This window comes from Huiozyma naganishii, chromosome 4 (genome assembly GCF_000348985.1).
Source record: "Huiozyma naganishii CBS 8797 chromosome 4, complete genome".
Classification (NCBI taxonomy): Eukaryota; Fungi; Ascomycota; class Saccharomycetes; order Saccharomycetales; family Saccharomycetaceae; genus Huiozyma; species Huiozyma naganishii.
This window is the reverse complement of record NC_035925.1, coordinates 371,932-395,479: the sequence shown is the minus strand read 5'-3', so window position 1 is coordinate 395,479 and position 23,548 is coordinate 371,932. Positions and strand designations below refer to the sequence as shown.

At 41.1% G+C, this 23,548-nt stretch overlaps 10 protein-coding genes across 10 annotated transcripts; 2 read left to right on the top strand and 8 right to left on the bottom strand.

The window, feature by feature from the left end:
• Positions 1 to 840: 840 nt before the first annotated feature.
• Positions 841 to 2,148, bottom strand: KNAG0D02280 (uncharacterized protein; the record flags this gene model as incomplete). The annotated part of the gene is made up of 1 exon (XM_022607649.1): positions 841 to 2,148. The coding sequence occupies one exon, from the start codon at positions 2,146 to 2,148 to the stop codon at positions 841 to 843; it is 1,308 nt and encodes a 435-aa protein (XP_022464224.1).
• A 2,526-nt stretch (positions 2,149 to 4,674) lies between these two features.
• On the bottom strand, positions 4,675 to 5,412 carry TIF6 (translation initiation factor 6; the record flags this gene model as incomplete). Its single annotated transcript, XM_022607648.1, has 1 exon — positions 4,675 to 5,412. One exon carries the CDS (start codon positions 5,410 to 5,412, stop codon positions 4,675 to 4,677), a length of 738 nt encoding a protein of 245 aa, XP_022464223.1.
• A 223-nt stretch (positions 5,413 to 5,635) lies between these two features.
• On the bottom strand, positions 5,636 to 6,061 carry DSS4 (guanine nucleotide exchange factor DSS4; the record flags this gene model as incomplete). Its single annotated transcript, XM_022607647.1, has 1 exon — positions 5,636 to 6,061. One exon carries the CDS (start codon positions 6,059 to 6,061, stop codon positions 5,636 to 5,638), a length of 426 nt encoding a protein of 141 aa, XP_022464222.1.
• Positions 6,062 to 6,319: 258 nt separating this feature from the next.
• Positions 6,320 to 8,002, bottom strand: ROK1 (RNA-dependent ATPase ROK1; the record flags this gene model as incomplete). The annotated part of the gene is made up of 1 exon (XM_022607646.1): positions 6,320 to 8,002. The coding sequence occupies one exon, from the start codon at positions 8,000 to 8,002 to the stop codon at positions 6,320 to 6,322; it is 1,683 nt and encodes a 560-aa protein (XP_022464221.1).
• Positions 8,003 to 8,597: 595 nt separating this feature from the next.
• On the top strand, positions 8,598 to 9,677 carry KNAG0D02240 (pirin family protein; the record flags this gene model as incomplete). The annotated part of the gene is made up of 1 exon (XM_022607645.1): positions 8,598 to 9,677. One exon carries the CDS (start codon positions 8,598 to 8,600, stop codon positions 9,675 to 9,677), a length of 1,080 nt encoding a protein of 359 aa, XP_022464220.1.
• Positions 9,678 to 9,851: 174 nt separating this feature from the next.
• On the bottom strand, positions 9,852 to 12,539 carry AGC1 (citrin; the record flags this gene model as incomplete). The annotated part of the gene is made up of 1 exon (XM_022607644.1): positions 9,852 to 12,539. The coding sequence occupies one exon, from the start codon at positions 12,537 to 12,539 to the stop codon at positions 9,852 to 9,854; it is 2,688 nt and encodes an 895-aa protein (XP_022464219.1).
• A 351-nt stretch (positions 12,540 to 12,890) lies between these two features.
• On the bottom strand, positions 12,891 to 16,511 carry SDD4 (Sdd4p; the record flags this gene model as incomplete). Its single annotated transcript, XM_022607643.1, has 1 exon — positions 12,891 to 16,511. One exon carries the CDS (start codon positions 16,509 to 16,511, stop codon positions 12,891 to 12,893), a length of 3,621 nt encoding a protein of 1,206 aa, XP_022464218.1.
• A 1,341-nt stretch (positions 16,512 to 17,852) lies between these two features.
• On the bottom strand, positions 17,853 to 18,944 carry EAF3 (Eaf3p; the record flags this gene model as incomplete). The annotated part of the gene is made up of 1 exon (XM_022607642.1): positions 17,853 to 18,944. One exon carries the CDS (start codon positions 18,942 to 18,944, stop codon positions 17,853 to 17,855), a length of 1,092 nt encoding a protein of 363 aa, XP_022464217.1.
• Positions 18,945 to 19,404: 460 nt separating this feature from the next.
• On the top strand, positions 19,405 to 20,871 carry YCK3 (casein kinase YCK3; the record flags this gene model as incomplete). The annotated part of the gene is made up of 1 exon (XM_022607640.1): positions 19,405 to 20,871. The coding sequence occupies one exon, from the start codon at positions 19,405 to 19,407 to the stop codon at positions 20,869 to 20,871; it is 1,467 nt and encodes a 488-aa protein (XP_022464216.1).
• A 281-nt stretch (positions 20,872 to 21,152) lies between these two features.
• Positions 21,153 to 22,826, bottom strand: DSE1 (Dse1p; the record flags this gene model as incomplete). The annotated part of the gene is made up of 1 exon (XM_022607639.1): positions 21,153 to 22,826. One exon carries the CDS (start codon positions 22,824 to 22,826, stop codon positions 21,153 to 21,155), a length of 1,674 nt encoding a protein of 557 aa, XP_022464215.1.
• Between the last annotated feature and the right edge of the window lie 722 nt (positions 22,827 to 23,548).

The following is a 23,548-nucleotide window of genomic DNA, read 5'->3' as shown; positions in this document are numbered from 1 at the left end:
GCTTGAATAAATCGGTTAGTTTGTTGGGTCATAAGTTGCTAGAAGCTAAGAATGATGCTGCATTACACATGTTTGAGGTGTGGCAGGGTCTTCCAGCAGACGGTCATTGCCGAACGCGGGAAGCTCCTCCCCCATATACGGATTAAATAGGAGAGCTACATAAACTGTCGATGAATTCTTTTCACCTTTTATATGACGATAGGCATTGTAACATTGTACAAAGCTGGATTTCCAATATCCAACGTAAGTCCATTCATGGGGAGTTCCACAATTCATCTTCAGAATCCTAATTTGTAAATTTTTACTCTTAGTTATTTTTTGTAATACTAAGCAGGAATAAAAATAAAATATTTCCAGTTATGAAGTAAACAACAGAGATTACAGCGTTATACCTTTGCACGAGACCGGAGACGTACACCAACCAGAGACCACGCAGTCCAAATACAAACCAAGAACCCAATTAATGAACACATAACAGTAAAGTAATACCTGCTACACATTTTTTTTGTTCAATTGAGGAAGGCTGCAACACGAAAAAAATCTGCTTTATCGATACATTCAACTGCTAGTTAAAACATAATTTTATGGGACTTATGTAGCAGTCCTCACTGTAATTTGCTGAATTATATCTGCCCTGACGCCACTCAAAAATTTAGAAAACCAATAGTTACCTTTTCATTTTTCACTTTCCCAGAACGCATCTGACCCAGTTGGATAATACATCATAGGCCATGAACTGGGGTATTTGTCATAATTACGAAGCGTTGTGTACACAATAGATATACATTTATGGAATCCTCCCAGCGTAATTAGTACTGCCCTTAAAATGTAATAAATAGTTTATTTTTTAACAGGTTCTGCTACAAGTTCGAGAGATTGTATTGTCCGATTGACAGGCTCCGCTGCCTTCTTGCCAGACTCTGCTGCCTTTTTCGCGTGAGCTTTCATATGTCTCATCATGTTGCTTTTCACGTTGAACGATCTCCCACAGTTTGGCCAGGTGCACTTGAACGGTGTATCTCCTGTGTGGATGAAGTAATGCGTCTTCAAAGTGGAGGGTCTCGAGCAAATCTTCCCACAAACCGGGCACTGTTTAGTTCTCCGTATCTTTGTGTTTATCCCATGTTTCATCACTTTTTTCCCGTTAGGTGGCGAGATCCCCTTTGAACGTTTGTTCTTCATTGTATCCGAGACTTTACGTTCCTTCTTCACCTCGGTGCAGTAGTAATCTTTGGTTTTCACAAACTTCCCCGGTTGTGCAGTGTTACTGTTAACGAAGGTTGTATGTACCGTTTTCTGTTTAGGTGAGTTTTGAGGGAAACTCACTTCATTGATAATGGAAGTTGGTAACGATGAAGTGTTGTTCTGGACCACTGGAGCACTTTTGTGCAGGGGGACACTGGGAGGGATATGGCCCGATTGCGCAGACGGTACCTCGGGCATCAAGACTACAGGCCCCCTCTGCGTAGTGTCTACGGGGACGTAGCAAACTTGAACCATCTGTGGTGTCTGGTACGCTGAATCTGGTTGTGCTTCCGGCGTAGCGGTAGGTGTGAGGTAAGGTGGGAACTGCGAGGCATGGAGGTATGGTTGATAAGTTTTTTGCCCTAGGTTATTTTGTGTCTGAGGTTGTTGGTAAATGTACTGTGACCCGTGTACTTGTGGCATGATCTGTGGCTGGTAGTGGAACTGTTGTTGGTATTGAAACTGCTCCTGTTGTTGCTGTTGCTGTTGCTGATACTGTAACAGCTGTTGTTGCTGTTGATATTGCAGTTGTTGATGTTGGTATTGTAATTGCATCTGTTGTTGCATCTGCTGTTGTTGCTGAAGCTGTTGCTGTTGGTTTGACGTCTGAGGGATACTGACCGGGGACGTCGACTGCACACGTTGTGGTCGAGGCATACTCGAAACGAGTGACGTCAACGACGGCAATTGTACTGGGAAGGGGTCGTTCGTGACTGTAGTTTTGGGGGTCATGGTGACACTACTAGAGTCTGCGTCACTACTGCTATACGATGGGTGAGTGCCCGATGGATACGCGCCAGGCTGGGCTGGTACAGGAGTTTGATAGTTTGTATTTTGATACATAGCGCTGTTCCTACAGGGCTGGACCGATGGTTGATACGATCCCGGCAAACGTGGTAACATTATTTTTTATATTTCCCTTTATTATATTATATTGCTGCTTCTTCTTACGAAAGAACACACACTCAATTTGTCAGTGAGATTAGTGGACGTATAATCAATGCATATATAGAGATGATCAAATAGATTATCGCAACGAAAAAAAAAAGAAGAAGTGAAAAATGTATCTGAAACAACGGAACAGAAAAGATCTAGCCTACTTCAAAAAAAAATGAAAAAAAGGGCAGCAAGGAAGTGACAAGGCGCAGACCTGCGTTAGATATGCCGGGCATATATACGTGTTGAGAATATATACTCCAGTGATCCAGTTTTCCTTTCCTTTCTTTTTTTTACGATCGTTTTTTTTCCTCGAACTTGTTTTTTTAACGTTTTAGTTGTTTTCCCCTGTTTGGAGTTCTGGCAATGTCTTTAGCAGATTCACATTGAGTTTCTCATTTTGATTGACGGCGGGCACAAAAAATGTCCTACCAACGCGAGACAGCCAGACAGAGACATTTGAAATGACGCAACTGTGCCGCAGAGATCAAAGCACAACGGCAGAAAAAGAAAAGAGAGCGGAAACGAAAAGGAGATGACCTCTGCAGTGTTTTTGTGCACAACGCTTTTTGCTGCTTTAGGCTGAAACATATTTTTTCCCGACCTGCGCTGTTTTGTGTTTTTCTGCTGTGAAAGACCCGTAGCAAGAAACCTTATAAGTAAAAGAGTAAAAAAAGGGGAGGCATGGAGAAAGAGACGTAGAAGAGAATAAACAATACCTCCTAAACGAATGGGAAGAGACAGCCGCAACATTAAAATAAAAAAAAATTGGGCTGGCTCAATTCTGTTTTTATCTTTGGAGAAAACGGGGAGGCCCCACACTACCTGACGTTTAAGAAAAAGCAACAACAACACAAATTTGCTTTATTTGGAGACATTTAACGTTCCCAATTGTGTCATTTAAAGAGCAAAGCGTGGGGGGACCCTTGGGATAGACACACTTGTTGGGTGTGTAGCGATAAGTGGAACAATGCAACTGGCACGATAAAATAACCAACAAAACGAAAAATACCGTGACACCCGAAGACGCTTATTGTCTGAGGGCAGGGGAGGATAATACAGCTACAGCGAAAACCCGCAACCCGCAACCCGCAACCCGCAACGTTTGCTATTGTTTGATTGTGTGCTTACATATAATTTTTATCTTTTTTTTTTGCTTATCCGTCCTTCCGTTCGTTATCCGCGTCGCTTTTCGGTAACTTCCGTGTCAACAGGTGCTGATAATTTTTTGCCTTTCCGGGAACAGAGACATGAAGGTTTTTCGAGATTACTTCTGGTTTGGTATCGAAAAAATGCAGCTGATTAAACATTCTTTTTTCCTTTATTTTTTATGCTGTGGTTACGGCTTACATGCAACGTTTGTCCCCTACCCTAAAGGTGTTGACTTCGGGAGATAAGACAGAGAACATTGGGGAGGGCAAAGAAAATAGAACGAACTTAAAAGAAAAAACGGATGTTTCCAAAGTCGGGCAGAGCACTATTTCCTATTGTGTTGTCCGTTGAAGTTTGGAGTGTTGATTGTGCTCATATAAGGCCAACTTGGACGTTGTTCGGATAGCAATAATAAGCTTCAAAGTCAGTACCTGTTAAGCTTTCGGGAACTTAGTAAACGCTCAGAGATTTTTATGGTGTGTGGGGGGATACTCTAAACGGAGCGTTCCGCGAATGAGCTCTCTATAACATTCTCATATCCGCTCTTGGTACCCTTTTATTGTTCTCTCTTTTTAGTCATAGAAATGTCCTGCTCGAGAGAACTCACAGAAGTATGACTTCTTTTTCTCTCGAGATGGAACGGCGGTTCGTTTTTTCTTTGCTTTCTTTGTTTTCCCAAACTGCAGTATACAAACGTGCTAAAAGGTTAACTTTCTTATACAACTGTATATTAAAAGAAAAAAGAAGGATGCGATATCTAAAACGTGGAAAGTCTGAGAGGAGAGCTTTACTCTTAAGTTTCATTTTTTTCCTGTCCTGCAGACACTTCTGTCTGTTTTAATTTCAAAACGGACCGGTTAGTTTAATAAATTGGAATTTTCAGCCGAAGTATACTAATGAACTGACATCTAATCTCCTCGATATTAATGAAGGGGTCTAAAAGAGGATCAGTTCTGTTTTACAAATATTCACTTATTTCCTCAACGGTGACACGAACCTTGAATATAATTTTTGCTCTCGTTGATGTTTTTTTTTCGTATTATTGATTCCATCTTTGATCCCCAAGTCTTCAATTACGTTTCCTGTATTCAATTTCATTCTTCTTTTTTGATGACTATTTTTTTGTCTTTGCCATCGCATCAATACAAGTTCGATGGGAGAAAAGAGTGGGGATTTCGCAAGTAGCAAGCCGAAAATACCACATACAACACCCACCGCATACAATTTCAGAAGCTTTATACTTAAAGGGAGAATCGAAATGCATAACGAACTATGCCTCTAAAAGTAAAAAAAAAGTTTACTATATGCTTATTAACTGTACAATAGGGTATTGCTCTCTCTCTAAGAGTAGGTTTCAATTAGAGTATCACGCAAGTTACCAGAAATAGCATCTGGTTGGGCATCTTGCAAGCGGAAGATACTCTCGACGACACTCAATTCTGGAGCTGTCGTATCCAAACCGGTAACAGCTAAATAATCGTTAACTACCATGCCGGCACCAACGACGGCGCTACCGTGATTGACAGTACCAGCCACCAATGGAACCTGTAGTAAAGAGGACAATTCTTCTTGATCTTGGATAGTAGTTTGAGGATGGACCAACCCACCTTGGTTACTCAATGCACAATATGAACCAACAAGAATATTACCAGAGATAGTTTGACGGAAGACTTCGACACCTAATACATCGCTTATCAATTCTTCAGTCTCTCTATCTATATCAGGATGAACCAGAGCAACGTAGTCGTTGCAACAGATCACATTACCCAGCGCAGACAGTCTCTCCTCCACTCTTTGGATCTTGACGGAGTCTGGCAAACTGTTTCTCAGATGTTGCAACTCTTGATCCGTAGTTTGTGTTGGGACCAACAAACCTCTCCGGTTACCAGCAGTCATTCTACCAATGATACGAGTACCAGCAATAGTGGTATGCGCGATTGGAATAGCATCACCCAGTTCAGCTTCAAAAGCGGAGTAAAAATTTTCAGAACCCCCGACAGCGACCAAACAGTAAGTATTGGTCAACTTCGAGAACACACCAATCTCGTTGGAGTTTTCAAACTGAGTCCTTGTCGCCATAGTTAAACTTGTTGCAGACTTTGTGGCTTTGATGGGAGCTTTGAACTTGCGATGAGGAGGGGGCCAGAAAGCGAATTTATTTTTACTTGAATGAAAATTTTTTTAACTTCAAGTTCCTTGCCTCAGAGAGAGCAAGTTACCGACCGGGTAATAAAAGTTTTTTAGTATATGTATGCGAATATACAACCTGCCCGCCGCGATGGACAAAGTGTAACTATGCTATCTAGACCTGAACGCTTTGCAAGCTCAACATGTAAACCATCTGTTCTTCGCTCTTGTCTGGAGTCATTATCTGGCACACCATTCCAATGGGACCCCTATCACACTCGGCACAGATCATGTATTTTACACACTTCACCAAATCCCACTGATCGTTCTCGTATTGGAATGTGTATTGGGAGCCTGTCTCCGGTGCTATCGATGGAGGTATATCTTTCGAAACACCAATATTATCAAAGGCCCATACATCAGTGACCAGCGTGAATGGGGTATTTGGACCCTTAGTGTTTACGTCAACATCAGTGGACTTGGTACTTTGCATAAGCTGGTAATCATCTAGGACAGCAGCCGGTAAATAAACCAATTTGGAGTAGTCAACAGCAATAATGTTACACCCACATTCTTTGAACGAGCATTTTGCTGTAGTCATTTTCGGTCAACTGGCTTGGACCCTGCTCAAAATCAAAACTCTCCGGTTTTTGAGAGTTTTCTTTTAAAGTTGTAGTTCTAATTTTTATTTTATACTGATAAAAAGTGTAAATCGTCTAACAGCCACTGTCTGTTAAATAACTATCACTGATTATATATAAATCTAATATGACATGCAGAATTGTTGCTTATACCTTACAAACCACGGAAAAAAGGAGCAACAACAATGAAAGATCATCACGATCGCGAAATGTTGAATTCATTCGTTTCCAGTCGCTGCAATCGTCTTTCTCCTCTTTGATCCTTCCACCATGTCCTGTTTTTTCCTCCTTTTCAGTTTATCCATCTTTGGCACTGTACTGATCTGCTTTCTTTCTTGAAACCCTTTACCCTTTTTGAGAGACTCCTTCTCTCTTTTACTAATTTTGGACATGCTATCCATCCATTTGGCGACCTCACAACCACTTTGTTTCATAACGTTTATTACGGGTTTGATGGCCATCGCATCTTGCTTAGTATAGAAAGTAACAGCTTTACCTGACCGTCCAGCCCTACCAGTTCTACCAATCCTATGGACATATGCCTGAGCCGTTCTTGGAACATCGTAATTTATAACGAGGTTGACACCCTTGAAGTCAATACCACGGGCCAAAACATCTGTACAAATCAGACACCACAAGTCACCACTCTTAAACCTCTCTATGATTTTCGTCCTTTGAACAGGCGTCCTTTCTGCGTGAATGACATCCACATTCATCCGGTCATACATAAGTTCATGGTATAATGCCTTTGCTCTGGTGATCGACTCCAAGAAAATAATGATAGGTGCTTTGAATTCCCCCTCTTGAACCATTTGTCGAATGGCAATAAGCTTACCCTCTTCGTTCCCACAGTACACTAGTTTTTGTTCAATACTAGAGTTGGCTGCCTCTTTGTGACCAATGATAACCCTGACTGGATCCATCATAATTGTGTGTGCAATTTCCTCAACACCAGAAGGGATCGTCGCAGAAAACATGGCTTTCCGAAGACTTGGGTCCGTACAGGAGCTCAGAATGTCATCTGTCTGTTCCACAAAGGTCTTATCGAATAGCTTATCAGCCTCATCGAATATCAGATGCTTAACGCGAGAAAGATCCAGTGCTTCATTTTTCACCACATCGATCAATCTCAACGGAGTGGATATTATAACATCGTATTTCTTATCGCTCACCACTTTATTTTTCAATTTGGCACCCAACGATTTGGACAAGAGAGCGACTCGAAGAGGTTTCTTCTTGCCATGGAAAATTTTATGAGACAGCTTGGTACATTCGATGAAGATCTGGTTTGCCAGTTCTTTAGTAGGAGATATAATTAAACCTTTCAACCCTTCAACTTCCTTATCATCGATAACTTGCTGTACAAGAGGCACCAAAAAGGCCAATGTTTTACCAGACCCCGTTGGACCACAAGCTAAGATATCCCTGTTGTTTAATGCTAATGGAATGCTTTCGCACTGAATTGGAGTTGGCTCAGTGAAGTGGTTCTCAACCAGGTTGTTTAGCAACCGTTTATCAAAGGAAAACCTGGTAATAAGATCTTCGAAAGATCCAATAGGTAAACATACATCTTCACCAGTAACGTTACCTTGGTATGATTTACGTAGTTGGTGAGCCTGTTCCTTGGTTTTGATCCTTGGCTCCACAACCAAACTGGAAGAAGTATCGTCCGTTTCAGCTTTTTCACTTGTCTCTTCTACGTCTGCATGTTTCTTCTCATTTTCAACATCATGGATTATTTTCTTATTGTGAAAGAAATCTAGCTCTCTGGTGATGCGAACGTCATTGTTCACCTCCTTGTTCTCACTGTGATTGCTTCCGAAATTCGCTGATTCAGCTTTCTTACCCTTATTGCTCTTCTTCACTGCTGCACCCCTAGTCAAAACTCTGAATATATCCATTTTGTGAGCGAAGGTTCTGGTCCGTGAAAGCCAAATCGTTATTCTAAACCTTGTCTCTTAGCCTTGGGCTTTTGTCAATGCAATAATATGATAGAAAATTTTCAACTCATCGCCATCGCGATTTCATAGAAAAAAAACAAACTGAATTTAGGGTTTCGTCTGAAGAAGTCCAAAATTAGGGCCTCGGCTTCTTTTTCTTTTTTCTTCTTTTTCTTCCTTTTTTTCACGTAAGGATTGAGTAAGATCTGACAGTGTTACATCAGCTTATTCAGCACGTGCAACAGAGGGACAGCATCCAGGTAGCCATGTATTATGCAATGATTCACTATATCCGTAAAAATTCCTGACACACTGTTGCTCATCTTACTCGTAATGGAATGTAATAACTTATTCAAGATAGAACACAAAAATAGGGGCAGATGGGAGACGGCAGCGAAGATCATAGGACGACCGGGGAATATATAAATAAAAAGTTGCCGGATGCGTTCCGATCTTCTTCTGCTGGAAGGGTAGTCCTCTCTGGTGTTTGTTACTGTCGATTTATAATTGTTTATAAAGAAACTTGCTTTTAGCTTAGTAATTTAACCATTCTGTCATGTCTCAAGAGTCATCAAGTAAGCCGGACATCGTACCAAAGGAAGAGAAACGTTCCCCTTTCTCTACATATAAAAAGGCCGCTCTTATTTTTTTATTCAGCGTTGTTCTATACTATTTCTACCCAACTCGTACCAACACCACTAACAACGACTACACAATGCCAAGCTTATTCAAATTACGTTCTATTGCAAACCACTTTATCCCTAGAGAGGTAGCGGAAGGTGTTGGTGCCAGAGTGAAGAGATCTGTCGGGTCGATGCAGCAGAGACGGTTCACACCGTTTTTAATGCTGGATGACTTCACCGTCAAGTCCCCTTCAGGGTTCCCGGACCACCCTCACCACGGTCAAGAAACGATCACGTATGTTATTGACGGATTGATTGCTCACGAAGATTTCACTGGGTCCAAGGGTGTTCTTCGTCCTGGGGATTTGCAGTTTATGACTGCTGGCAAAGGTATCGTGCATTCTGAGATGCCTGTAGAAATGGAAGACGGGAGACCAGCAAGAGGCTTGCAGTTGTGGGTTGACTTGCCCAAAGACCTGAAAAACTGTGAACCAAGATACAGAAACCTTAGATCAGAGGACATACCAGTGGTGAAGCCCCATGAAAACTTGGAGGTACGTGTCATTAGCGGGAAATCGTACGGCACTGAATCTGTAAAAGATTTGGCCTATACTCCTATAGACTTCTATTATATGCTTGCCTCCAAGGCTGGTACCGAGTTTGCTCAAGAAATCCCAAGCGATTTCAATGCTTTCCTATACGTTATGAAAGGGTCTGTGGTCATCAACGAAAAAGTATTTAAACAGAACACCGCTATATTCTTCGATACCGACGGTGAAGGAGTTGCTGGCCAAGCCGGTTCTGATGACACCGAATTCGCCATTATTGGTGGTAAAATTTTGGACCAACCGTTAGTACAACACGGTCCATTTGTCGAAACGGACCAGGAGAAACTTTACGAGGCATTTATGAACTATGAGGGATACACTAAGGGGTTTGAGAGAGCGAAAGGGTGGAGATCTGATATTGCATCCGGTATCAACGAAAGCGAAGCCAAACAGTTGCTAGAGTAGATTGTTATATACCACAACATTTCATCATACACGTTTTCGTTAAAGTAAATAAATATACATATTATTTATATCATTAAAGATATTTGACGTTTCTACGATTATTGTTGATACAAAAGAATATCATCGTTACATAAGTCAGAAGAGTGTACAGGCGTAAATTCACCAACATGTGCCTTAGCTTTTATTATCAGGGTCTTGGAGAATTTCCAAGAATTTCTTATAGACAGAATGATCAAATTTGGAAAAGCTATTATCCAAATCGATAAACGTCTTTGCTACCTGACAACTCTTGTAGTAGTAATTCAAAAAGTTGCTCCCATACGGATCAAAGATTGGGTTGAAAAGTTCATGGTGTCCCTTGTGTGAAGATGGGGAACCTTCACCGAGCCTCGAAAATATATCAGAGAAATAGCTCATCGAGAAAGACGCAAGGGCATTTGCGTTATCTGGGCTATTGTTGGCGCCCCCTTGCTTGGGATTCACTTCTTCTACGGTAAGCGACGGGAACGCGTTCTTGAATAGCTCATATGCAGCTAAGGTGAAGCCAAACTGTGGAGAGCTTCTCAAGACTCTTGCACCACCACCCTTAAAAAAGCTCCGTATGCTTTCTTCCTTTAGTATTGTCTTAGCTGCGTGAAATATACCTTTATACCTGGTTTCTCCCTTCCGTGGATCGACTTGCAATCTAGTTTTGATGACGTCAAACGGTGTTGTCAAGAAGGCAGCTGGCATACCGGCCAAGGCACCGGCAACCAGCAATTCCCATGTTTTCAACCTGTTTCGTTTCGTTTTATCTTTCGGATCAAAGTTGAAAATGTCCTTCTTGAGATGAGCGTAGGTGGGAAAATATATCGCAGAAAATGGTACATCTCTCATGAGACATGCTGTTACCCCCTTATACAGACCTTTGATACCCAGACTTTTGATAATTTGGGAGGCCGTCAAAGATGCATTCGCTACAGATTCTGATTTCACCTGTAATCTGATTTTGACAATTTCTATGGGGTTTGTAAAGATGACCTGACATGTACCAGCAGAAGCACCTGACAGAACTTCGGCAAAAGCATGCAAATTCCCCTGTTTATCAATCAACTTTTTTCTCAAAAAGTCGTTTACAGTCAACTTTATGGCCTTTTCTGGCGCTACTCCAATTAATTGAAAGCCCAGACCAGAATATAAACCTCGGACACCTTCTGTTTTCACTACCTTTATCAAACAATCAAGCGAATTCTTATATTTTGAAAGTGATCTTTGAACCTGCATCCTCGTTTTGATAAAGTCAATGGGATAAACTACTGTGGCACCAATACAACCAGCAGCAGACCCTAAAATGAAATTGAAAAGAGAATCAAAAATAGGGTAGAAATAGTAATTGATGTAAAGAGATTCATCTTGTAGATGTTGCATTTCTAGTTTGTGAACAACATCGTTTAAGTAATTTGGGTTTAAGATTTTCAGAAAATCTTGAATTGTCAGATTGGATCCCATCGTAGCAACATCCTTTTTACCATAAAAAATATGGTCAAACAGTCCTCCCGATGCTTTGAAAATTTTCTTAAACGATGTATCCTGAGTGAAGTTCTCCAAGAGGGAAAGATAGTTTTCACCAAATGACTCTAAACTTTTACGGCTGTTGTTCCCACCCTGAACATAGTTATTCTGGATAACATTATCGATCGCACGGTCCTGGTGTTTCAATTCATTTTTTAATTTCTTGTTTTGCATATTATTTTCCTTTGAATTCGCTACAATCGAGAACAGCAGATTGATCTGGGAGGGAGAAAACTCATTAACATTATTCACCTTATTGTACTGTGCGTTCAAAATTTTCATGAAGTCTCTTTTTGTGATAACATAATCGCGCAGGTCATCCTCCGCCAAGTCATTATACTCTGCATACTTCAACAACGCCTGGTTCAGCAAGTCAAAGTTTTGAAACAGATAGAAAATATCTTTAAACACATTGTAAGATATCGAATCATTTTTGGATTTCAACAAAGATGTGTTGGAAAGATTTAAAGAATCAAATATGTCGGCAGAAACCTTGTGTGAATAAAATAGCTTCAAAAGGTAAACCAATTTTTCTTTGTTGAGCACCAAATTGTTGTGTATTGGATCCTTGTGGCATAATTTTGAAAAGCCATTGAACATTCGCTGATTCTTTAGGTCAGTCTGCAAAATGGTTATCAGTGAATTCAACGTCAAATATGGGGTGTTTCCATAATCATCGCTGCCCTTTCCCAGGTAAGGAAAACATTCATAGAGCTTCAAGAAATTAAAATCGTTCCAATTTAGAAGTAGACCGTGCTTTCTAACGTAATCGTCATCGACACACTCATGTAATAGGTTGATAGTGCTTTTAAATTGATTTGAGTTCAATACCAATTCATCAAAACTCAAGAACTTGTTCCCATAATTTATGGGCTTTATTCTTTTTTCGACTCCAGCAGAATCCTCAATTGCTTGTCTGGAGCTCTGTTTCAAACTTGCAACATCGAATTTCCTGAAAAACTCGTAGAGAAGGATTATATGGAAATTCTCATGTTCAAGAATATTATTGAAATAGAACCAATCACTAATAGTCAAGTAACCTTTATTGTTTTCATCAATGGCAAGAAATATGCAGCCAAAGGTATTAACTGGCACCTGGTTCAAGTTGTACGAATGATCTGTGAATTTGGAGTACAGTTTCCGAGAGTTCGATATCAACTTAATAAAATCGTCATAATTCAATACCAACTCCCCGTAGCCCTGATCCTTTTCATCGAGAGCCCTGTCGCTTGTACTCAGTGCCTTGGCATACCTCTTGAATATATCTATCTGTTGAATCTTTTTTTCGCTATTCGAATTGATTTGTTCCATCTTTAACCATTTCCTAAGAGTCATACCATTTATTCAGACAAAGACTTTCTTCAATTACGGTTCTAGTAAATGTCTTATCTTGACATGAGAGCCAATGTATTTTGGATCTACTCAATTAGAGCTAAAGTAACTGGTGTAGCTAACATAAAAGATTATTTGAAATTGTGCCCCCCTTTAGTGATTGGCTGTTCTATTTTAGTTTCGATAACTGATTAAAGTTTTTTTTTTCATAAACACAGAATAGTTAACCCTCCTCGGACAAAAATGAGCCACGGATTACATGGTAGTCGGAGCAAGATTTCGGTGTTTACATATGCATTGTGTATATTACATTCTGTCAGTAAATATCGACTAAACGTCATACATGTCGTGACAGACATGAGATTCCTTACCAATACTCCTTTCCAGACAGTTATTAAAAAGCTTGCCAAACTCTCTCCCTAAATCCCAATAGTTATTATCAAACAAGACCTTGATATAGCTGATAAACCCGAAAAGTCTATTAATATGATCAATATTCTGTATTTCAAAGGCTTTCCCCCACATGGCATTTTGGTACTTCCTTACATTTTGGTTTTTATCAATGTGTAGGTGTTTATACATCCTTAAAAGATACTCTTCGAAGGACTCCAGTGGATTATACATTCTTTTCTTTTCTTGATTTTCAACTGCAATATTCTTGGATAGTTCACTGTCCTTGTCTTCATCATCCCCACTGCCATATGGTCCCGCCAGTTCCTGTTCATGGTTGGTCCAAATGTTAACTTCAGGACCTTTTAGGATGAAACTATAAACCCAAATCAATAAAGAGGTCAACGCTAAAGTATTGGGTCTTGTGATAATAGGATCTGTATTAGGGTCATAGCTCAAATCGATTGAAAGCTTACCCGTTTCTGGATCTTCACGAACGAACATTTCAAAGAGGAACTGAAATGCATAAACGATGGTTACACCCCCAGTATAAGGATCCTTTGAGAAATTTAGGACTCTTTGATATACCGATTGGAATTCCCAGTCACCTACCTTGACATTCATTCTCCATGGTATGCCTGCTATAATGTAATAGTCATGGTGGAATATTCGGAGCGCAATTTGCGCCATGTGGTACACCGGTATTTTACAGTCTGCGTCATTCCTGGTCCATCTGACTACCTTCAGATCATCTTCATTCGAACCGTCCAACTCGGGGTCATCGAGCACATAGCTTGGCATGTAGCAATTTTTCATCTTGTTGCAGTCACCTTGGATTTCGAAAAGCCAATAATTTATGGCAAATGATAGGATCTCTCTCCAGGTAATATCATGTTCATAGGGACCTTCTGTTAAGATGTTGGTAAAAATTGGGTCATCATTTTCCTCTTGACACTGGAACATAACTGAAAGTAATCCTCCAAGCATGATTTTTTTCCCTATAATACTTTGCATGTAGTAATGTTTCGATACATCTTCAGCGTGATCTGTGCTATCAGTCTCCGTAGAGGAGTCACCCCTCATCATATTCAGTACATCCTTTATTAGCGTTTTCAAGGCTTGCAAAAATGTTTGGCTGTTATCCTCATCGTCCCTCGTGCCAAACCCAAACTCTTGAAGAATTTCAAAACTCAGTTCGTAACTCTCCCATATTTTGTCCGGACACGGTAGTTCGAGCTGCACCTGTCTAAAGCTAATGAACAGGTTTAAATAACCAAAAACAACAGCATGACTGACATCCATGTAGAACACCAAGAATGCGACACGTTTTAGACTCTCGAACTCAACCCATCTCAAAAACACATCTTTCAATTCATCAAATTTCTCCTCCTTTCTGTCGTGCTTCCCCTTATCTCTCAAGGGGTGTCCACCAAGGGAGGGTGTTCGCCTTAGTAGTTGAATTGTTGTACCGTGATGCAAGTATGATCTTTCATGCAGGTATCTATTGGTAGACGTCTTTTCATACGACTCCAAAAGCAATAAAGACTGGATGATATACGTTCGTGATGGGGGTTGAAAATCCGGGTGTGAGAAAATAACCCATCGTAAAGGCCCACATATTGTGTCTGAAATTTCTTCACGGTATGATGGTCCCAAAAAACTTGCACCTGTCATAATAATTGTTAAAATAAGAATTGGCGGCTGTTTCTCAATGTTGAAGGAAGGCTTGTGTAATAGACCATACAGAGGTTGAAAATTCTCCCAGAACGATTTCAACGAAATTTTCAGCTTTTCTTTTGGGATGAACCGTAATTCAGGGATAAATTCAAACAGCTCCTGACATTTCTCTTGTGAAATATTGTATTTGGTAGCTGGATCACGAAAAAATATAGACGGTATATACCGCATCGACTCCAGTAGTTTTTGTCTATTGGCGACACCCCTCAAATTTGTTCGGTTCACACTCCCATTTTTATTTGACTTCTGTTTTTTATGTATATGCGATGATGGCTCCGTTTGTTTCTTGAGTTCGTTAATGTTCGATTTTTGAACCAGGAGATTATCTCTGACACTGCTCTTTCCACTATCCACAAATTTGGTAGGTGCTCGGGGAAAAACTTCTTTCCTTGATTGAGATGGTACGCTTGGGACTTGATCTGGGAGCTTGTCAGACTTCGTAGTAAAATTAGAGTCTGTATTTGATCTTGTCGTTGACATCGATGAAAGAGCTGTTGTTGGAATGGAGCTTAGGGCTTTATTAACCGTAGACGTATCGATGTCTTCATTCGCGTTTATAGGCGGAGACACCCCTGCACACGACGAACTTCCTGACAGTACACTCTTATCAGTACCGCTAGTTTGCTGGTTCGAAGCTGCAAGCTCCTGCATAAAGTTCTGCAAAGGATCTGACGTCATATAGTCAATAGAAAAAAAATTACTGTGCTTGTAAACTCCATTATCAGCCATAACATTGATAGTATTAGTAGTGGGTGTATTAGGTAGTGAGGCTACCGGCGGGATGTGTTGTTGGCGTTGTTGTAATGGAATTGGAGGTTCACGAAAAGAGGGTGCTTGAAGAGATGTAAAGTTGGGCTGCCTCGGGGGAGGTACCGCGTCTGTTCTCGTGTCTATAGGTGGGAAAGACAGTTTAATATGCTGTCCTTGCAGCTGTTCGATCTGTTGTTGGTGTTGCAAATGTTGCGGTACTTGGACACCATGATTCTGCTGGCTATCTATATAGGTTCCCTCTGGTTGCATTCGGGGTGACTGCTGTATACTTGCCGGTAGCGAGGTCACGTTACGTCCCATCGGAGAATGAGCACTATAGGAAGCTGTTGTTGGATTGACTGGAGATGCAGAATACGAGGAAGAGGAGAAAACCACATTACTAAGATTCGAGTTATCATTAGATTGCTTGTCGTGGTCTCCACTCTTGTGCTGTTGGGAAGGAGGATGTTGCGAGAACGTCTTCTGTTGGTCTTTATCAAATAGCCAGTCGAAGAACTGGTTGTAGTTCGATGAATCTGTATTAGGATTGACATTAACGGCACCGGCCTTCCCTATTTTGTTGAGTGTCGGTACCGGTGCTCTCGCCTCATTATTTGTTGAAGGTACAACTTCTTCGGAGGGATGCGGTATACTCTTTTTATGAAGTCTGTTTTTCTCCTTGGCGTGCCTTTTCGCATGTCTTCCAAGCAGATCCTTCCTCACAAATGTTTTGTTGCATCTGATATCTGTGTTTGGGAAAACGTATGGACACCTGAATATTTCTTTTGGCCAGTGGTTCAATTTGTGCCTAGCCAAATGCTCCTGTCTCGAGAATGTCTTATTACAATCAGGGTGAGGACAAACATACCTGTCTACCGAAGTTCCATCCTCAGGAAGATCGGTGTCGTCGTTCTCCTTTTTTATATCAATCGTGTTTTTCTCGTCAGGCATGAATGTATTACCGGTCTGCAAGGCACCGTCACCAATATCGAGCCTCTGATCACCGGGAGAATCTGATTCACGCGAACCTGTTGGCATACTAGTATTTAAGCTCATATTTTCTAAAGTTCCCATGTGAGTTCTGTATTTAGCAAGAAAAAACTGGAACAAGTTTCCAACATGCACTGCGCTTTTGGACAAATTATCCGAGAATTTTTTTTCGCAAATATTTCAGAGAGAATCTAAAAAGACTAGAGGAAAGCGTAGAACAATAGTTCAGTAGCGGCCTATAATATCTTTGAAGGATACCAGTGGAAAGTTTTGCTATCCTATAAGATATCTAATTTTTAAAAAAAAACGAAAACAAATAGATTAAATGTATAGAAAATAAGTATACCACTGGGAAGAAAACGAGAGTAAAAAAACAGAGAACTACAACCCCCCGCTCCTTTAATCAATAGGAGTCAGAATACTTGGAGCTCAAAATACCGGCCAAGTTGCTCCCAACCGGACGATTAACTTTTCTGTACCTAAGTCGGCCAGGAGGGAATGAAAAAAAATACGAAACGAAAGAAGGAGATTTTAAGGAACAACTAAACAATAACGAACGGAGACACTTAATACAGTAAGCAAATACAAAGAACTAGCAGCTGCTGCAACCAGTTCAAAGTTGTTCGTAAACTGGTCTCTCTTTGCGTTTTGTCGGAGGGTTTTTTATTCTAGACAGGAGGAACTCGTAGAGAGTCCCATGCATTATATTTAGTAGCTTGACAATGCACAATGGACTTGTTCCTCCCCTCTTCTGTCGTATGCAAGTTTTGTGTGCACCGCATTATTAACAGAGGGAATGGCCTATAACTGTGTAACGTATAACGAATAAAAAGGTCATTTCCCTCTCGTTGTGTCGATTTTACCGAATTTTTTTCTGGTCAGCGTACAAATCATGCAGCAAAACTTAATTCTTGCTTCTGTGGAAACATGTAGAAGGCACCATTAGACCATGCACGAATACAATGGTAGTTTCTCAATTTGGAATATTTTAGTGCGCGACGGTTCTATGAGCAGTGAGGGGGAACAATAAAAATTGTAAAGTATGAAACGCTGACGCTCTTGCTCATACCCAATTGATGTCGTTTTTTCCTTTCCCTTCTTTCCATAAAGTGTTTGGAAGTAAGTATACATTTTAGATGCACTTTAGACCTATGATGAGGAGAGAGAGCGAGTCAGAAGAGGAGGGGTGAGAAAACAATCTCAGAGACCTCAAGTCACCATAAGTCAAACAAGAATTATGATCTTGCATTAGAGAAAAAAGTATATACCAGGCGTAACATTTCATCAGCAAAACATAATAAAATTTCATAGCATTTTACTAAGAAAACGGTCTTGTCGCGTGCTCTAGCTGTCTTATATTAGTGGTCCAGTATTACTTTTATTATCCTATCTACAATGAGTAAAGTATACAATATGGAAGGTATATCATAATCCCAGAGCAACACCTTCGTACTGACTTGACGTGTTCACGTAGTTACTCTGACAGAATAGTTCATTTATATGCATTGTCATCCACAGGAGTAAGTTCTCACATTGAGAGATTATCAATTGACAGCTCTGCTGGTCCATCGTTGTGGATGCGACTAACTCCGGCAGAACGCTCATTAATCGTAGTAAATGGATGGGTCCGTACACTTCACATAGATCGTCGCGGTTTAACTTTGGAGGCGTTTTGGCAAGCATCTCCTCATATTGTAATCGTTCCAATCGGTAAAGTAAGAAGCGAGGTAGACTGGCTTGGAAATATTGTCTTATCCCCGCAATAAATTCCTCAGATTGGGCACTCTCCACCAAGCTGATATCAGACTCTTCTAGTAGATCCTGCGCATAATCTTTTAGGACTTTATTAATGCTTATGTTACTCGGTATACTCAGGATCTGTTTATTCTTTGTGATATATTCCCAGTCATCGACCAGCTTACATTTTAGTTTGTTAGGAATATGGAGCGTAATCTTGGGCTGGACTATATCAAACTGCGTCATATTGGTATGTGTTTGACCCCCTCCAGTACCGTTAGATTTGGGTTCTTGTTTCACAGATTGATGATAATTACTTTGACTTTGAGACTGTGGACCTGAAGATTGCGAAGGTTGCGTGGGTGGGGTATCACCCCGCTTTCTTCTCCCAGACCCATTGGCCCCAGTCAGATTATTACCAGCAGCTGTCCCTGTTGCAGCAGCAGCTTTTTTCTTCTTCTGATCTTGCTTCTTCGCCTCTTTTGCTGCTTGCACCAAATCTTTCCGTATTTGGTTGTTGGCAGCGTTATACTCTTTGATCCGATCCAGTCCAATCCACTCGTCCCACGTGGATTTCCACCCTTGATAGTGAATAAAATAGCAATCCTGAGCCTTCAATTGCTCGCTGGGCAAGTTTTCCTCCTCCTCAATCTCGTCCTGCCGTCCTTCCTCATTTTGAATAACCGTCCGCGAGTTAGCATCCCAAATCTTCAACACTTTGGCCTCGTAGAGCAACGGTCCGTGGAACGCCAAACATTTTCCACCAACTTTCAAATCCATTTCGGTACCAGATAAGGTGAAAAAAGAACACTGAGCTGGTGCGACGTAACAGTCCAGAATCGTAATCAAATAACTAAATCCTCACGAGGCCAGTTGCGTCTGGAAGGTTCAATCGAATTTTGCATCAACTAAGTTGTCGTCGCAAACGATGTCAGTCATCGTTGCAAGAAAATTAAATGAAAAGAACGAAAAATGACACCAAAAATGTATATCCAAATATATCAAAAAAATTTCACTGTCTGTGAGCAGCAAGTGAGAAAACACAGACACAGAGACACATATACTGCGTCGTTGACAAGAGGAAAGTGCAACCGACAAGTTTAACTAGGGGGAATATATAGGGCGGGCCTGTTATTTTCTATTTCCTTCCTTTATTTTCGTTTTCTTCTCGTTTCTGTGTGCGTTTATCTTTTATTTTTTTAGGAGGGGAGGTTGACTTTGCAGTTACTTACATGTTCAAATGTCACGTCAACACCAAAGACACATAGTAGGTATACATTATGCATTGGGTTCCAAAATAGGCGAAGGCTCTTTCGGTGTTATTTTTGAAGGTGAGAATATACTGAATGATCACCAGCGTGACCCTGTTGCTATCAAGTTTGAACCGAGAAATTCTGATGCTCCCCAATTGAGAGACGAGTTTAGAGCGTACCGTATTTTGAACGACAGCGAGGGTATCCCACATGCTTACTATTACGGTCAGGAGGGGATGCACAATGTATTGGTCATTGATTTGCTAGGGCCGTCGCTGGAAGACTTGTTTGAATGGTGCGGCAGGAAGTTTTCTGTGAAGACGACTTGCTTAATCGCTAAGCAGATGATACGCAGGATACGCGAAATCCATGAGCGGGATCTAATTTATAGAGACATCAAACCGGATAATTTTCTGATATCACAGTTTCAACTTATGGGTCACAAATCCAAATACACGACAAAGAGTGCCCATGGCGATCCAAATCTAATTTATATGGTCGACTTTGGGATGGCTAAACAGTATAGGGATCCGAGATCGAAGCAGCACATCCCTTACAGGGAAAGGAAGTCGTTAAGTGGTACAGCTCGTTACATGTCAATAAACACACATTTTGGAAGGGAACAGTCGAGAAGAGACGACTTAGAGTCGCTGGGCCATGTGTTTTTTTACTTCCTGAGGGGATCCTTACCGTGGCAAGGTTTAAAGGCTCCCAATAACAAGCTGAAATATGAGAAAATCGGACTCACAAAACAGAAACTAAATCCATCAGATCTTTTAATGAACAATTCCTTACCCTCAGAGTTTGCCACCTATTTGAAATACGTACGAGCTTTGAAATTTGAGGAGGAACCCGATTATGATTACTTAATACAGTTGATGGACGACGTTTTGGAGGGACAAAATTTGCAGGATGATAATCACTACGATTGGATGGACTTGAACAATGGGAAAGGATGGGATATTACTATTAATAAAAGGGCTAATCTGCATGGGTACGGGAACCCTGCTCCAAGACACGGTGCCAATGACAAGGCACCAAACAAAAAATCAGCGCAGCCGCCCATCACAAACAACAATCACACGGCCAACAGGAACACGGATGAGTCAAACAACTACTCACAAGGCAACGTCGCGTCGTCGGCCAACGATGTGTATAATTCGTCAGGTCGACTTCAGTCATCGTCACAAAGGCAGGCACCCCAACGATACATCAAGTCGTCGTCGAAGACGTACAATTCTATGGGAAAACTTAATGGTAATAGCACAGATAATTCTCGTGGTCCAAGGTATATTCCTCAAGGTAAGAATAACGATCTCAACCCCAACTATCAGCAACAACAGAACCAATCCCGGTTCAACAGCGACAACTATGCTAATTACCAGGAAAGTGGTTCTGGTAACAGTAGAACCGGGGGAATTTGTTCCAAGATATTCTGCTGTTCTTGGTGTTGATGGGCTGTCGTCATTTTCTTTATTCTTATTTATTCATTGCATTTTTCTTTAATTTTTATAAATAGGGAACAAGAACGAACTGTATTTATATTGCATTGATTGCTGTATCGTACTTCTTTCAAAATCAACTGTATTTATATTGCATTGATTGCTGTATCGTACTTCTTTCAGAATCAACTGTACCAAAATATGCTATTGAAGGTATTTAACTATTTGCCCGCTGTTTAAGAATGATAATTAAGACGAAAATTGTGAAGGACATGCATACTATCTTCGAAAAACTATTGTTCTCCCAAAGAGTACAATTTAGAGAATGCATTATCCTCCCCCAATGAGAGCACGGAATTACAGGGAGTAGTAACGTCTGTGTTCCATGAAATAACGTCTGTGTTATCTTCTGAACTAATGGACACGGTATCACTGGTAGCGTTCAGATAAGTGTGCTCGTCTTCTGAGACGTTGATTTCATTCTTTACTTCAACGATACGGTGCACACCAACTTCTTCAAAGCCAATTGTGGCAATACTATCCCCCTCCCAAGGTTTGATCTGTCTAATATCACCGTGTGATACGACGATGTCACCACATTGGAACCCATCTGTGTCGATGGTCCTACGAAATCCGTTCTTCAGTGTGCGAATAGGTGCATCGTACGTCATATCCCACTTGGATAAATTCCCAAACCTGTCTAAACAGCTCAATTCGTTTAGTTTTGAGTTGTGTGTCAAACTCCTTGCATCCCCTGAGCCACGACATTGTGAGATGACATCATTTTGAGGGTTTCTCCAATCTACTATATCGATTGCGTTTGATGTACCGACAGCAAGTCGATTAGTATCCATGACCTCGCAACAGCGTAATTTGTCGGCGGGATTGGGCGAATACAATTTTACTGTCTGTGGTGTTCTGACGTCCAGTAGTTCAACAGAGTCCTTCAATGTCAGCATCATAATATAGGGGTAGGATTTGCTAAGGGAGACAGATTGTAGGGAGGTATGATTGTTCAAATACAGTGGTTCCCTTGTGTGTTCCATACTGTAAATAAACAGCAAGTCGTTGATGACAGATACGAATTGTCTATCATTTTGCCAAACCTCCAATTGTCGTACAGGGGAAGGTGTATCAGCGTGTTTTAGAGGCCCCCACATAGAAGTGGACTTCAGGTATTTTGTGTGGTTAAATCTTTTGACAATCTCGGAGTGGTTTTGCGTTGTTGAGATCAGATTGACTTTGCCATCCTGATGACCTGTCAATAGTCTTTGCTCCGCAGTACATCCATCAATTAAAGACGTTGTCACAATAGGTTTCCCAGGCACAGTGACCGATTGAAGCTTTGCCAAGGAAACTTTAGGGTATGAGTTGGCAGTATCATCCTGACTCGCCAATTTGAAGAAGTTCAAGTTCTGGGTATCGCTAGCGTTACCGATGACCAGGGATTCTCCGCTGACGTCAAAATCTACAGGGATAGAATTGCTTGAATTAACATTCAAGCTGTTTATTCTCCAGTAGTCTGACTTTAGTTTTTTCGTTGTGTAGTAATCGTTGAAATCGTTTGAGATTTTCCTTACATCGGGCAATCTCAACTTCGTCCTAGAGTTGTGATGCCAGCGGTTATTCAAATGGAAGTTTATTTTTTTGTTCTTTCTGACTGGGTCTTTTCCAAAGGGACTAACTGGTGGACTGAAAAGGTTATCCATGCCGGTTGAATTTAACATTGCTGCCTGCATATTACCGGAGCGACTTGGTGTTACAGCAACTAAAGGAATATAAGAAACGTTGCAGAAAGTAAAAGCCCAACAAGAAGAGGTTTCAGAAGTGCTACTGAAACCCAAAAAGAAGTTTGTAATCCCAAAACAACATGAACATTGGTTTATATATATGGAAGATGTCACATTTTTTGTCCCCACCAGCAGACCCCTGCCGATTGGAAAACAAACAAACCAGCTTGAAAACATTACAACAGAATGTGACTACATGTCAAGAAGGACCACAGTCTTGCGTACGATGATGGGCCACCTCCAATAGCTCATTCACACTGTTGTTGTGGTCTGGGTTCAGCCGCTGGTCAAAATTCTGCTTTTTTGTTTACATTATTTTTTTGGTCGAGAAAAAGTCCAGTATAATTAGGGCTTGACCAGTTGTGCTTTGTTCGGGTGTCTACTTAGGGCTTTGTTCCAAGGACTCCTACTCCCGACAGCATATGGCCCTGGGAGGGCTGATATGAACTTGACGAGGGAGGGTATTGAGCTGTGGCTGTGCGGCTGGGAGGGAGTAACAAGTTACCGGTGATTGGTATGGAGGTACCTTGGTTGGTTCTTTGTTTCACATGGCAAACACACCGCCCTTCTCTTTACCTTGCAAGTTACCAACTCGTCGGAGTGGCTGACGGGCTCACGAACATTCCTCTTGGGGGGCCGCAATACACCGTATATAACGATACACAAGACTTTGACTGGACGGACACTGCGCCCACTGCGCCAACAGTTCCTGTATGAACAGTATTAGTAATTTGTGACACAAAAGTATGTCCCACCGTCCCCCCTCATCCTGCTCAAACAGGGATAACTGCATTACAAAGATAGAACCTTTTGTGGCAGTCAGGAGGAAAGAATCTACAATAAGACTTGTATTAACTAATTACTGAGCTAGCAACCCCCCCTTTTTTCGAAGGTATCGA